We start from the raw sequence: 13,936 nt of genomic DNA, 5'->3' as shown, positions 1-13,936 counted from the left end.
ATATTGGATGTCAAATAAACAGTACAGTGGGCCTTAGGAGGATTTTAATGGTGGATATCCAATCTCTATTGTTTTCATGTGGTGTGGTCCACCTGAGATCTATATACCTCTAATTTTTGGGGTAAAGCCCTAAAATGTTCTTTAAAAATGAATGAACAGAATGGATTAAACACATACATCATAGTAGAGCCCACGACACACCGACCACCAGCCCCGGGGCTGGTGTCGGGGGGAGTAGCCAATCCGTTCCCGTGTATTTAGGAGAGCAGATTGCTGAGTGGGCAATGGGAGGGCAGTTCTGGTAATACGAAAATATAAAAGTATATTGTTATAAGTAATTAATGCCCGTGAAAACTATGGGCGGGTTTGGGAAAAGAATTTAAAAACAGTAAGTTTTATAAGTTTTAGATCCATGGCCCAAAAGGCAGGCCCCACTGTTCCAAAGTAATAGGCCCCACTGTAATGAACGGGTGGATATTCCAGAGATAATAGGCCCCACTGTAATGAAAGGGTGGATATTCCTTCTCAAATGTGTCAGGTGCTATGGCTCACTTGAGTTCTGGATGGGGCTGATTTATTGGAATAGAAGTTTCTTTTTAGGTGAAGCATTGATGACGGGTTGAATCCATGAACACATCACTGGGCCCACATCTGGCAGATATCACCAAGCGCACTCCATGTAAGGATATATATATATATATATATATATATATATATATATATATATATATATAGCTTGGGACAGTATGAATGGCCTGCACTGGCAATGTACCCATATGAGTCCATTACGACTAACCAAACAAGTCAACTTTGGATCCTTACTCTTGCTCTGGTGGTAGACTCTCAGGAGTTTCAACACTCGGCCAAGGGGCATCCACAGGTGGCGTGAGTGTGGGGGTGTGTCTGTCACCTCGGGAATCCAAAGTAGACATCCTTTGCACCAGCCAAGAAATTTCAGGGCACCATCTTTTCAAACAAAAAAAATCATCATCAGCACACTCGTCAGATTGCATCATCAGAGAGAATTTTGGTAAGCCGCAACCTGTTTATTTCTTCTATTTATTTGTTTTGCCTTCTTTTTTGTTTTTTTCTTTTCTTTTTTAATACCCGTTTGGCAGCACCAATATTATAAATTTTCATAAGATTTTGCACAGTCAAGAAATATCATGTTATTTGTGCAACAAACGCACGTTGACTTTTGAGTTTTATCTAATTTCTTGTGAACAGAAACCAAGTTGCTTCTGAAAGCTGTGAAACAGAGAATACGGCTGGGTACATCTCCTTCGTTTCTTCTTCTACTTTATTTTTAAGTAGAAATGATTTGATTTCTGATAATAGTCAAATCGTCCTAGTTAATATTTTGATGGGAAACAAATAAGTGACGATGGCCAAAAATCAGATAGATCTAACCATTAGGTGGGCCACACTGTAGAGAATAATGAAAAATCACCTAAAAAATTCTCAAATTCTCAGTGGCGTCGGTCCACCTGATGATTGAATTGACATAATTTTTAGGGTTTTCTATCATCATGGTGGGCCGCAGATTTTGGATGGGTTAGATGTGATACACCTACAATTGATGGACCGTTGCATGAAAAAGCATGTTAGGTTTGAACTGGATTTTAAGACTTTTGATGCTGCAATGTTTGTGTTGGGTTTCTCACAGGAGCAGACTCACCCAATTCCATTAGGCCATGACCCTGGCTCACCTTAGATGTATATGTTGTATATGAAGCCTTTATTAGGTTATTTTGGGCATTATCTAAAAATGAATCAGATCCAAATCTTAGGTCAACCCATGAGAGAGAGCCTGCTTTTTGCACACAGGAATCACAAAACGGCCTGGTTTTTGGGGTCGGCTCTTAGTCTGGCCTGGACCAAGGGTCTATAAGGAATGGGAATCTGTGCATCAAACCCGTGGTTGGTACTTGTGGAAACTCTGTGAGACCCACCATGGTGTATGGATTTTATCCATACCGTCCATTCATTGTACGAGCTTATTTTAGAGCAGGAGACCAAAAATGAGGCAGATCTACAACTTAAGTGGACCAAACAATAGAAGGGAATGGAGATAATGACGACCATTGTTGAAACCGTCCTCCGGTCCACTTGATGTTCATTTTTCATCCAACCTGTCCATAAAGTCACATAAACTTGAATAAAGTTAAAATACAAAACTCATCTTGATCCAAAGCTTCTATGCCCAAACTAACATCGAATCTAGTCAAGTTTTTGTGTTTTTAGACTATTATGAGTAAAATTTTTCATGAAATGCATGTAGTGTAACCAAAAATGCCTTAACTTATTTATTTTTTTAGTTCAATAACTTTTAATTTTACATTTCTAAGTTGCTATTGCAGGAGTTGCTATGGAATTCCTCCATGAGATTGTCAGGAATGTATGGGTTCAGTACGACTACTCTGGAAGGCTTGAAGATAATCTTGATGTTTTGAGAACCGAAATGCAAGAGTTGGGCAGCCGGAGGACCGACATATTTATTGCAATGAACGCAGCAGAGGTAGTGCATGGAAAGAAGCCAAAAGTAGAGGTGAGTTTATGGCTGGAAAATGTACAAAAGATTATAAGAGAAGTGACTAAGATAGAAGAGGTTTATGGTGAAGTAGGGAGAGATTTCTCACTCTCACGTGTTGCATTGGGAAAGCATGTTGTAAAGAAGATTGAAAAGGTGATGAAGCTTAAGGAGAAAGGTCGATTTTCAGAAGGGTTACTTGCTGATCTATTACCTGAAAGTGGGCGTATGCCAACGACAAAACTGGTGGGTAGAACGACAGCCGAAAGAAATTTGGAACAGATTTGGGAGTCCTTGATAGATAATGAGGTCAAAACTATAGGTGTCTATGGTATGGGGGGCGTTGGCAAGACGACGATCATGACCCACATCTACAATAGAATAAAGAGCTCTGGAATATTGGGCACTGCCATTTGGGTAACAGTGTCTAATGATTCTAGTATTGACAGATTGCAAAATGGTATTGCACGGGCAATAGAATTGGACGTTTCTGATGAAGATGATGAAATGAGAAGGTCAGTGAAATTGTTTGAGGCTTTGAAACGTTGGGGTAAGTTTGTTATCATCTTAGATGATATGTGGAAACCATTTCCATTGGAAAAGGTAGGGATCCCAGAGGGAAATGCATACAAAGTAGTACTGACTACTCGATCGAAAAATGTGTGCCGAGGCATGAAGTGCCAAAAAAAGTTTGAAGTGGAGATTCTTTCGAGAGAAGAAGCATGGGCATTGTTCAAGGAAAGTTTTGGGGCTGATGTAGTGCTTTCTAAGGAAGTAGAACGGACTGCGAAACTTGTGACTGAAGAATGTGGTGGTTTGCCGCTTGGAATCATCACAGTAGCAAGTGCGATGAGAGAAAAGGATGACGTTAGAGAATGGAGAAATGCATTAGATGAGTTAAAATGTTCAACAATGGAGATTGAAGGCATAGATGATCAGGTTTTTCCAATTTTGAAATTTAGTTACGATCGACTAAAATCTGAGAGGATTCAGTCCTGTTTCTTGTATTGTGCTTTGTATCCAGAAGACTATGCATTCCGTGATGAAGATCTAGTAAAGTATTGGATAGCAGAAGGGTTGATAGATGCTATGGGAGACTGGGAAAAGGAACAAGACAAAGGCCACACAGTATTGAATGGACTGATAGATGTATGTATGTTGGTAAGGAAGTCTCCTATGCAGGTAGCAATGCATGATTTAATAAGAGATCTGGCCATTGGAATTACAAGGAAGAGGCCTCTGTTTGTGGTCAAAGCTGGGATGGTGATAAGGGGATCAATTGGTGCAGAAGAATTTACTGAAGAGGTTGAAAAAATCTCATTAATGAGAAATCAAATTGAAATGCTTTCAGGTGAACCCAACTGCCCAAAACTCTCCACATTGTTGTTGCAAGAAAACCCTCTCTTAGGAAACATTTCTCATGAGTTCTTCAATCGCATGAACAGCCTCAGAGTTCTTGACCTCTCTAAGACTAGTATTGAGTATCTGCCAGAATCAGTTTCCAACTTGGAGAACCTGTGTATGCTCTTACTAAATGGTTGTAAGAGGTTAAGGGAGGTACCGTCCTTAGCAAAGCTGAAGCGTCTAAGGTTTTTGAACCTAAATGACACTGGCATCAAAGAAGTGCCAGATGGGATGGAATGTTTGGTTAGCCTCAAAGAGCTTTATGTTTCATCTGTTGAAGGGACAAATAGGATAAATGATGGTGGTTGCAATTCCTTAATGCTTCCTGATAGTATTGTCAAGTTGAATGTGGACAAATGCGTGCTGTCAAGCTTACACTGCCTAACTCGCTTGCAACACTTACAGTCATGTGACATCTGGTGGTGTAGCATGAAGTGGTTGTTGCCTATAGGAGACAACAGCACCATAATTCCATCTTTTCCCTCAATACGGTCTCTGTTTCTATTGGATCTTCCAAATTTTATGGGTCTCTGTGAGGGAGTCTTGCTGCCTCCCTCATTTGCATGCCTTAAACTCCTGAGTGTCTCGGGATGTCAAGTATTGAAGAATGTCATGTCACTAGAATTGTTTCAGCACCTCCAATGCCTCGAACAAATCAGTATTACAGGATGCAGGGAGATGGAGGAGGTGATAAAAGGAGGAGAAGAAAGTGATAACAACAACAATAACATCATCCTACTCCCTAACTTGAGGGAGTTGCGTTTGATAAATTTAGGGAAATTGAAAAGCATTTGTAAGCGGGTAATCATTTGCCCTTCCCTGAATCAGATTTGTATACGAGGTTGTCATCGGCTGAAGAAGATCCCTATTTCCTCTGGCAGCTCAACATCTACGGTGGAAGGAGAGATCTATGGAAGCAAAGAGTGGTGGGATGCATTGGAGTGGGATGATCCCAACACCAAAGCACTCTTACTTTTTCTTAATGAAGAAACAGTACGTGGAATGAAAAGAAAAGCAGATCAAGTAGAAGAGGTTGCATCCACGTCACAGCAGCAATAATTCAGTTATGCTTTTTTATTTAGTTATCTATTTCTTCTTTTTTATTCAAATGTAATGTTAGTGAGAATGTCTCACCTTCCTCTGTCTCTTTGTAAATGATGTCAAATGGGAAACTCACAACACACATGCGAATGTAGCACACGTTTATGAAAGTCTAACACACGGATCTTCTATTACACCTGTTTTATGGAGAGCTTGAAACCGGATTATATTGTAAGCTGTGGGGCCCACTCGTGACTTATATGTCTTATCCACACCGTCCATCCGCTTTCCAAATCATGTTAGTGCTTGAGCCCAAAATGGAAACATATCCAATGCTCAAGTGGACCACACCACAGGAAACACCGGGATAATGGCGTCCACTAAGTACGGAGTCAGTGTCCTCGTGGAACAACTAAGTTCGATTGGACCCACCATGGTGCATGTGTAAAATCCATTCCATCTATCCATCAGTTTTACTTTCCAATGTTAGGCCATGAGGCCAGAAATCAGTGCCAGTCATAGGTTTTTGTAAGGCGTTAACGTGCTCTCTATCTTTCATCAACCCTCTTCATCCAGAACCTGGGCACTTCCTAGACACAAATTGCTTTTGATTGATTCTCCTGCAACCTTATCTAGCCACAATGAAAAGACACGGCATGTGTTGTACATGTGGTGCCCACACAGACATGATTTTTTTTTTTTTTTTTTTACTTCATTTTGAATATTTAATTTGATACACCTGGAAGGTATGCAGCAGCCAATATGATGAAAAAAAGAGAGTACTCAAAACTCAGTTAGGCACACCACGCTAAATTCGAAGGATGATATTTGTGTGACAAAACAAATGGAGGTCCCCCACCCCTCCCCTTTTTCCATCTTGATTTTCAAGAAAGATGATCTTGGTGATGGGCCCAATGTTTAAATGACTTGGATTTTATTTTTTTTAATTTTTTATTTAACAAAAGGTTAGGTCATACCCCTATCATTGAAAATATGAACATGGGTTGTACAATTCACAGATTCAGACGGGCACCAGAAAAAGGCCCGGCAACATCTATCATATCAAAAAAGAAGCAACACGGAAAACAAACAGAAGACAAAAACCGGGCGACCGCTAGGGGCCAACCCAAGAGCAGGGAATCGCATGGCCCTGGGCTGCCTCGGGCGTGCGGGACCACGGAAAGAGGCCTCGCACGGGGTAGGAGGCTGCCCAAGAATTAAAACTGGGCCTGAAGACAGGACAAGATCAACTGGGGCGCTGCGCGGGGAGAAGTCCCAGGCAGACACATGTGTGGCTCAATTCACGATCAGGCTTCTTAACTTTCTGCTCCAACCTAAAAAACACTCTTGCAAAAATATACAAATGGCTACAGAAAAAGGTGATTTTTTTTTTTTTTTGTTAATTACTTCTAAATAAGTAATTAAAGTAATTAGGGAGGGGTTAGGTGCAGCCTTGACCGTGGGGCCCACCTTGGGGTGTGTATTGTATATCCATGCCATCCATCCATTTTGCAGCTCATTTTATGGCATGAGCCCCAAAATGAAGCAGATTCAATCTCAGGTGGACCACACCACACAAACAGTGGTAAATGACTATTAAAAACTTTTGTGAACTATAAAAGTTTTGGATCAAGCTGATATTTTTTCGCATAATCAAGGTCTGTGTGACCTTATCAACAGGTTGGATGGTAAACAACGATTGTGGTGGGCCGTAGCAAGTTTTTAATGATGGGCATTCAATCACAATTGTTTTATATGGTGTGATCCACCTGGGATTTGAATTTGCTCCATTTTGCAGATCATGCATTAAAATGAATTCATAAAACGGATGGACTGCATGGATATATGATACCTACATCAAGGTGGGCCCCATAGTCAGGGGCGCACCATGTTGGGTGAGGCCCGGCCACACCAAACCCGCTCCTAAGTAATTAATGCCCACTCCTCACAAAAAGATGCTCTTAATAAATAATTAAGTGATTTAGGGAACACAAAACATGTAATTAAGCCTCTGACCTATTACGCGGATTGCGTCCGACCCCCGCTTGTCTCCAGCTGGGAACGGGCAGGAGCTTCGAGTGGCCACTGTGATGTATCTGTTTTATCCACACCGTCCATCTATTTTCCCATAGCATTCTATGAGTTAGAATCAAAATTTAGTCAGATCCAAGGTTCAAGTGAACCACACCGCCGGAAGCAGTGGTGATAATGATTCTCAACAATGAAACTTTCCTAGACCCGCCGTGATGTTTATTTGCCATTCAACCTATTCATAAAGTTACATAAACCCAGATGAAGAGAAAACACAAATATCATATTGATCCAAAACTTCTGTGGGCCTTAAGAAGCTTTCAATTCAACGGTCACAATGTAATCCCCATTGTGTAGCCCATCTCTGTCTTGGAACTGCCTCAGTTTTGGGATTATATTCTAAAATGATACAAAAATATGGATGGACGGTGTGGATAAAACCCATTCATCACGGTGGCCAATCAAAGCTCCTGCCCGTTCCCAGCCGTGGTCAACTGACCTAAGTCCGACTCATAACCATAAGGACAATATGAATCAGGGTCAATAGCTCAGGTTATGGAGTCATGATCTTTTAGCCCTTGGTCCGTTTTTTATTGGTTTGGGTTTAGGTTCCTCTCCACTCCCTTTGGAAAACTTATCGGGTAAGGGTACCCGGCCGGGTACCTAGCCATCGGTTTAAGACACAGGCAAGTCCTAAGTCAACTCAGACTCAATCCGATTCAGTACCACTCTCACTCCTGAGGCTGATAGGCTGATTCTACCCTAACTCAGGCCATGACTCGACCAAGCGAGTGGGTCCCAGTCGCCTGAGTCTTTTAACCATGCACCCTTGTGCCCAAGCCTATGAGAGCCAAAGCCATTGTCACCTCTCGATCATAATTTATCATGTGTGGCCCAATTCATGAAAAGATGGTCTCAAATCAATTTCGAGTTGGATCACCTACTCAAGTGTCCCCACCCTGAGGTAGATCCGTATTCCTGTCCCCCTTAGCTAAATGGGGCTCACCAAGATGTCCGTGAGAAATCCACTCTCTTCATCAGTTTCTCAAGCTCACAATAAGACAGAATCCCAAAAAATGAGGTATATATTAAAGACTCAGATGGGCCAATTATAAGAAAAATTAGGGATTGAATACCCAGCATTGAAACCTGTGTGTGGCCAAAAGAGTTTAAGATTATGCTAATATTTGATTTTTTAGTTCTTCCCGGTGTTAAAATAACCTTTTGAATGGCTTAGATGATATATAACCATTATGATTATGATGGGCTCCCAGAAGGATTCAACTGTGGGCATTTCCATTCTCACTTTTTCCTGTCATGTGGCCACCTGATTTTTAGATGTCTGTCTTATCTTTTTTTTTGAATGTTTTGAAATAGGCCTTACCCCAACTTGACCCAACTTGGTACCGAGTCCAGCATGCCTGGCCAGATCCGAGTCCGGGTCTGGCCGCCTGGACTAATCTGGACCGAGTCCGGTCGGGCGCAATGGGTATCCAAGGGCTGAAATCACAACTCAAAACCTACATTCAACTTGCTACAATTGCAACTTCTCCATCAACTACACCACATCTCATATCCGAAATGTTATATCTGAGTTTTTTTTTAATATATATGTACGAGTCGAGTTTTGGTTAGAGTCGAGTTAGTACTGAGTTGGATTTCAGGTCGAGTCGAGTCGACTCAAGTTATTGGGTGACTCGAACTCTACTCACTTTGAGTTCGAATTAGATGAAGTCAACTCGATTTGGATCAACTCACTCACTGGGTTTGATTTGAGTCAGATCCAAACGAGTTGAACAAGTCGAGTTTGCCGAGTCAAGTCATTCCAAGCCCTGCTCTATATGCAATGTACCAATATAGGTCCATTGCGACTGACCACAGAAGTCAACAAAGTCACCCCTAGAATCCAAAGTAGACTTGCTCTGCACCAAGCAAGAAATTTCAGGGCACCATCGTTTCAAACATAAAAAATCATCATCAGCGCACTTGCTTTGCACCCAGCAAGAAATTTCAAGGCACCATCGTTCCAAACATAAAAATCATCATCAACACACGTTAGATTGCATCATCATAGAGAATTTTGGTATGCTGTAACCTGTTTTCTTCTATTTGTTTATTTTTTCTTTTTTAATACCTGTTTGACTTCACCAATATTGTAAAATTTCATAAGATTTTGCACAATAAAAAAATATCATGATATTTGGGCAACAAACGCACACTGACTTTTGAGTTTTATCTAATTTCCTGTGAACAGAAACCAAATTGCTTCTTCAACCCGTGAAACAGAGACTAAGGCTGGGTACATCTTCCTTCCTTTCTTCTTCTTCTTCTTCTTCTTTATTTTTAAGTAGAAATGATTTGATTTTCGATAATGGTTAGATCTTCCTAGTTAATGTTTTGATGGGAAACAGATAAGTGCAGGACACGATGATGGCCAAAAATCAAATAGATCCAACCATTAGGTGGGCCACACTGTAGAGAATAATGAAAAATCACCTTTAAAAAACCCCAAATTCTCAGTGGTCCGGCCCCACCTGATGATTGAATTGAAATAATTTTTAGGGTATTCTATCATCATGGTGGATTTTAAGACGTTTGATGCTGCAATGATGTCCAGTCGTTTGGATGATATTTTACGAAGGAAAAGCGCCTGCTTTTTCCACAAAGGAATCACAAAACGGCCTAGTTTTTCTCTTAGCCTGGCCTGGACCAAGGGTATATAAGGAATGGAATCTGTATATGAATCCCTTGTCGGTATTTGTGGAAGCCCTGTGGGACTTTCCATGATGTATCTCTTTTATCCACACCGTTTATTCATTGTACTGTAAGAGCTTATTTTAGGGCTGGAGCCCATAAATATCCAAAGCTCAAGTGGACTAAACAATAGAAGGTAAGAATTGGGATCCTCTTCTTGCCAAAAATCGAGAATTTCTGTTTTTTGCAAACTGATTAGGCCACATCATCACACCCTGCATATATTGCAGCAGGAATTTTCTATTTGTTTCAAGCAAAGGATCCCCATTCGAAATGCAATGGAGATAATGACTACCACTGCTGAAACTGTCCTAGGGTCCACTAGATGTTTATTTTCCATCCAACCTCTCCATAAAGTCACGTAAACTCGTATAAAGTGAAAATACAAAAAATCATTTTGATCCAAAGATTCTATGGCCCATAAGAACTTTTCAATGGTAGTTGTTTAATCTCTATTATTTTCTATGGCATGGCCTATTGAGATTAATTTGGATGTCTCTTTTTAGGGCTCACACCCTAAAATGAGCCGGAAAATGGATGAATAGCTTGAATAAAACACATACCTCATGTTAGGGCTCACAGAGCTTCCATCAGCCCACAGAAACTCATCACTTCATGAATGTTCATCAGGATCGGTCCTTCCCAAATGGCTTATATATTTTCATCATCCACACGGACGCCTGTTGACGTTATAACAAATTCTAGGAACAACAGGCCATCCATTAAAAAACTACACTTCTTTAAGTTGAGGTACAACTTGTTAACTTGCATTACTTGTAGCATATGCCTGAGATCTTCCATTTGCTCCATCTCATCTTGCCTTTATATCAGGATGTCATCAAAATATATTACCACAAACTGGCTAATGAACGGTTTCAGCACTTGATTCATCAAACGCATAAAAGTGCTTAGTGTGTTTGATAGACCGATTGACATGACCAACCACTTATACAACCCGTTGTTGGTCTTGAATGCTGTTTTCCACTCATCACCAGGTCAGATATGAATCTGATGGTACCTACTCCTCAGATTTAGCTTAGAGAACACCTTAGCACCTTTTAGCATATTGAGTATGTTGTCCAACTGCGGTATTGGGAACTGGTATTTGATGGTAATCTTGTTAATTACATGGTTGTCGACACACATGTGCCAGCTCCCATCTTTTTGGGTCTTAAAAAAGCTGGCATGACACATGGGCTCATGCTCTCTCTCAAAAGACCATTATGGGTCAATTCCTCCACGTGCCCCTAAAGTATCTCACACTCTTTCAGACTCATCCGATAGTGAGGGCGGTTAGGTAGGCTAGCCCCAAGGATGAGGTTTATGTGATATTGGATATCCTGCATGGGGAATAATCCATCGGGTAACTCTTCAGGCCAGATTTCCTTAAATTCGTTCAGTAATTACCTTAAACTTGAGAGAATTTTTAAAGGCTTCAATTCCTCGCCTTTACCACTACGACGTATACCTCGCCGGTTTCATTGAATTCCTCCATAAAATTCCAAATGGTCAGGAGGGAACTCCCCTCCACTTTAGAAGCTTCAGGATGGTTCTTTGGTACTATATGGGCAAGGACCATCTTTTAACTGTCCTTGATGAAGATATAAACATTGTCTCATCTCTGGTGTGTCATGTCATGGTCCGACTGGCATGGTCGACCGAGTAACATATGACATGCTTTTATGTCGACCACGCCACAAAGTACTTGATCCTTACAGTTTTTACCAATTGAAAATGAGACAATGCATTGTTCGATTACCTTGGTCTCGTTCACCTTTCTTATCTAGTCAATCGAGTAAGGAGAAGTATGTTTTGTCGTAGGTAGCCGCAACTTGTCCAGCATTACTTTCGAGACGATGTTCTCGCTACTACCAATGTCTATGATTACATCATGGACCTTGCCGTTGATGGTACACTAGGCACGGAATATATTATGCCGCTGTGGATGTAACTCCTTTCGTGGTGTCTATAGTAATTACCTAACGACCAAGGATTCACCATGATCTTCGATCGTCCATTCTTCGTCATCAGCTCATTCCTTAGTGGCTTATTCATCTTCATCAAAGCCAGGGTCTTCTTCTGCTACATCACCTTCAGTGCCCCCTTCGTTAATGGGTGAGAGATTTTGAGGGCATGTGTTTGATAATTGGCCCGGTTGGCCACAATGGTAACAACTATTCGACCTTGACTGACCATAAGAATTTGAAATCTTACTCGAGCCCGCTGTTATGGGTGTTACACGTTGAGGCCTAGATGGGATGCTCATCGTGTCACAATTTACGGTTACAGGAGGTTAAGAACGTCCTCCTACTGATTCTTTTCCTTATGCCAGCATTAAATCCTACGTGGGACTCGTCATGGGGGGCCGAGTTGAAGGGTAAGGCCGAGTAGGGACTCTTGCAAGCTGTGTTTCTACCATCCTTGCCAACTAAACTGCTTCATCCACGGTCCTGACTAGGTGCATCTAAACTCAGTCTTGAATCGTCAATTGTAATCCACTTATGAATGTGCTACCTTCTGCGATTCTGTTTCTGATAGGTCATTCCACGCTGTCAACCTCTAGAATTCTTCGATGTAATCTATGACGGTTCCATTCCTTTGTCGATAATTTTGGTCTTACTAGAACAATATAATCACTAGGGAGGAATCGTGATCGAAGAAGGTGTCTCATCCGTAGCCAAGATTGGATGGGCGCCTTGTTCTCTCGAGCACGTGAAAGTCGTAATTACTCCCATCATGCTAAAGCATCGAATTTTAATTTGAATGTTACTAATTTCACCCTTTTGACATGTTCAAATAATCAAAATATCGTTATACTTCGACTAGCCATTCAAGGAAATATTTTATATGTAATAAGCCATTAAAACTAGGAAGTTCAACCTTATCTCGATAGTCTCTTTCAGCACGATCTAGACGATCGCCTTTATAGACTAGTCGTCGGGCAAAGCTGTCATCGAGGTCCTCGTCGCTAGAGCTCGAATCATCTGGGGTAGCCCTACGATTCACCACTGGTAGTGTTATACGAAAATCGGGGTTGTGACGTACAACAATCACGAGAGGTTAAGCATCGCCTTATGCTCAGGGCAGAATTAGCGTATCTACAAGACGGTCGAGGGTTTCCTACAACCCTTGCATGGTCAACTGAATCTCCCAGTGGAAAGCTTCTATTCTTTTCAAAAGATAACGAATCCTTGGATTACTGTCCATAGGATTTTGGTTCATACATTCATTATTTACCATTGGTCCGAGGGAAATCCTCGCTCTGATACCAATGATGCAGGGATGGATGTGATGAGTTCGATCACCGTCTTCCTCAAGGAGATAACTACTCCAAATCTAGAGAGTTTCTCTGGACTCCTCACAGAGATACCTTGAATCCACGAGGGAAAATAAGAAAATAGAAATAAATTCTAAAAATTCAAAAATTGATTGATAGATGATAAAAATGAATTTACAACCCTTTAAATAGTGATACCAAACCTTAGAAGGAGTTTCATAATCAAACTCCCACTCAAACTCCCTAAAATTCATGGCTATTTATAGATGGTCATGATTCCTACAAGACTTCATGGTTTTCTAACCATGTTATTCACTTAATTTTTCTAAGCACATTTCATGTTGGACACAACTCTTAAAGATCAAAGGATGAAGAGTTATAATCAAACTAAAACTTGTTATAAATAATAAAAATGGAAATAAAATGAATTTTCAACTGTCGATCTGATGGAATCTCATAAATTCGGTGTGGGTAACCTGGCATAACAAAGTTAGGTGGCTAAGGTAGCGTCTCCTACCCCAAAATCATATATATTAAATCGAATAACTCATTTCAGTTTGCGAGATATGCCTATTTTAAGGTTTTGATGGTCTGGATCACTTCTACCTCCGATCAGGCCTTCTTTGGTCCATCTTGGACATGAAAGTGTCCATGATCACCTAAAAGACAGATCCAACCATCAGGTGGCCACACCATCGAGAACAATGAAAAATCATCATCCAAATCCTAAGTGGTTCCACCCCACCTAATGCTTGCTTTGACATGATTTTTAGTGTCCCATCGTCATAGTTGTGGTGGGCACAACTTTTAGATGGGTTGGATGCCGAATAGATATCATGTGAACCCCACTACTGGATCTTGGGGTTTTTTTATTATTGCACAAGATCTCTATGGTAAAG

At 40.9% G+C, this 13,936-nt stretch overlaps 1 protein-coding gene across 1 annotated transcript; it reads left to right on the top strand.

The window, feature by feature from the left end:
* Nucleotides 1-910: 910 nt before the first annotated feature.
* Nucleotides 911-5,151, top strand: LOC131249188 (probable disease resistance protein At5g63020). Its single transcript, XM_058249805.1, has 3 exons — nt 911-1,030; nt 1,228-1,272; nt 2,361-5,151. The coding sequence occupies exon 3, from the start codon at nt 2,369-2,371 to the stop codon at nt 4,991-4,993; it is 2,625 nt and encodes an 874-aa protein (XP_058105788.1). The 5' UTR covers nt 911-1,030; nt 1,228-1,272; nt 2,361-2,368; the 3' UTR covers nt 4,994-5,151.
* Nucleotides 5,152-13,936: the final 8,785 nt, after the last annotated feature.

Source organism: Magnolia sinica, chromosome 6 (assembly GCF_029962835.1).
Source record: "Magnolia sinica isolate HGM2019 chromosome 6, MsV1, whole genome shotgun sequence".
Lineage (NCBI taxonomy): Eukaryota > Viridiplantae > Streptophyta > Magnoliopsida > Magnoliales > Magnoliaceae > Magnolia > Magnolia sinica.
This window is presented reverse-complemented; position numbering and strand designations above follow the sequence as displayed.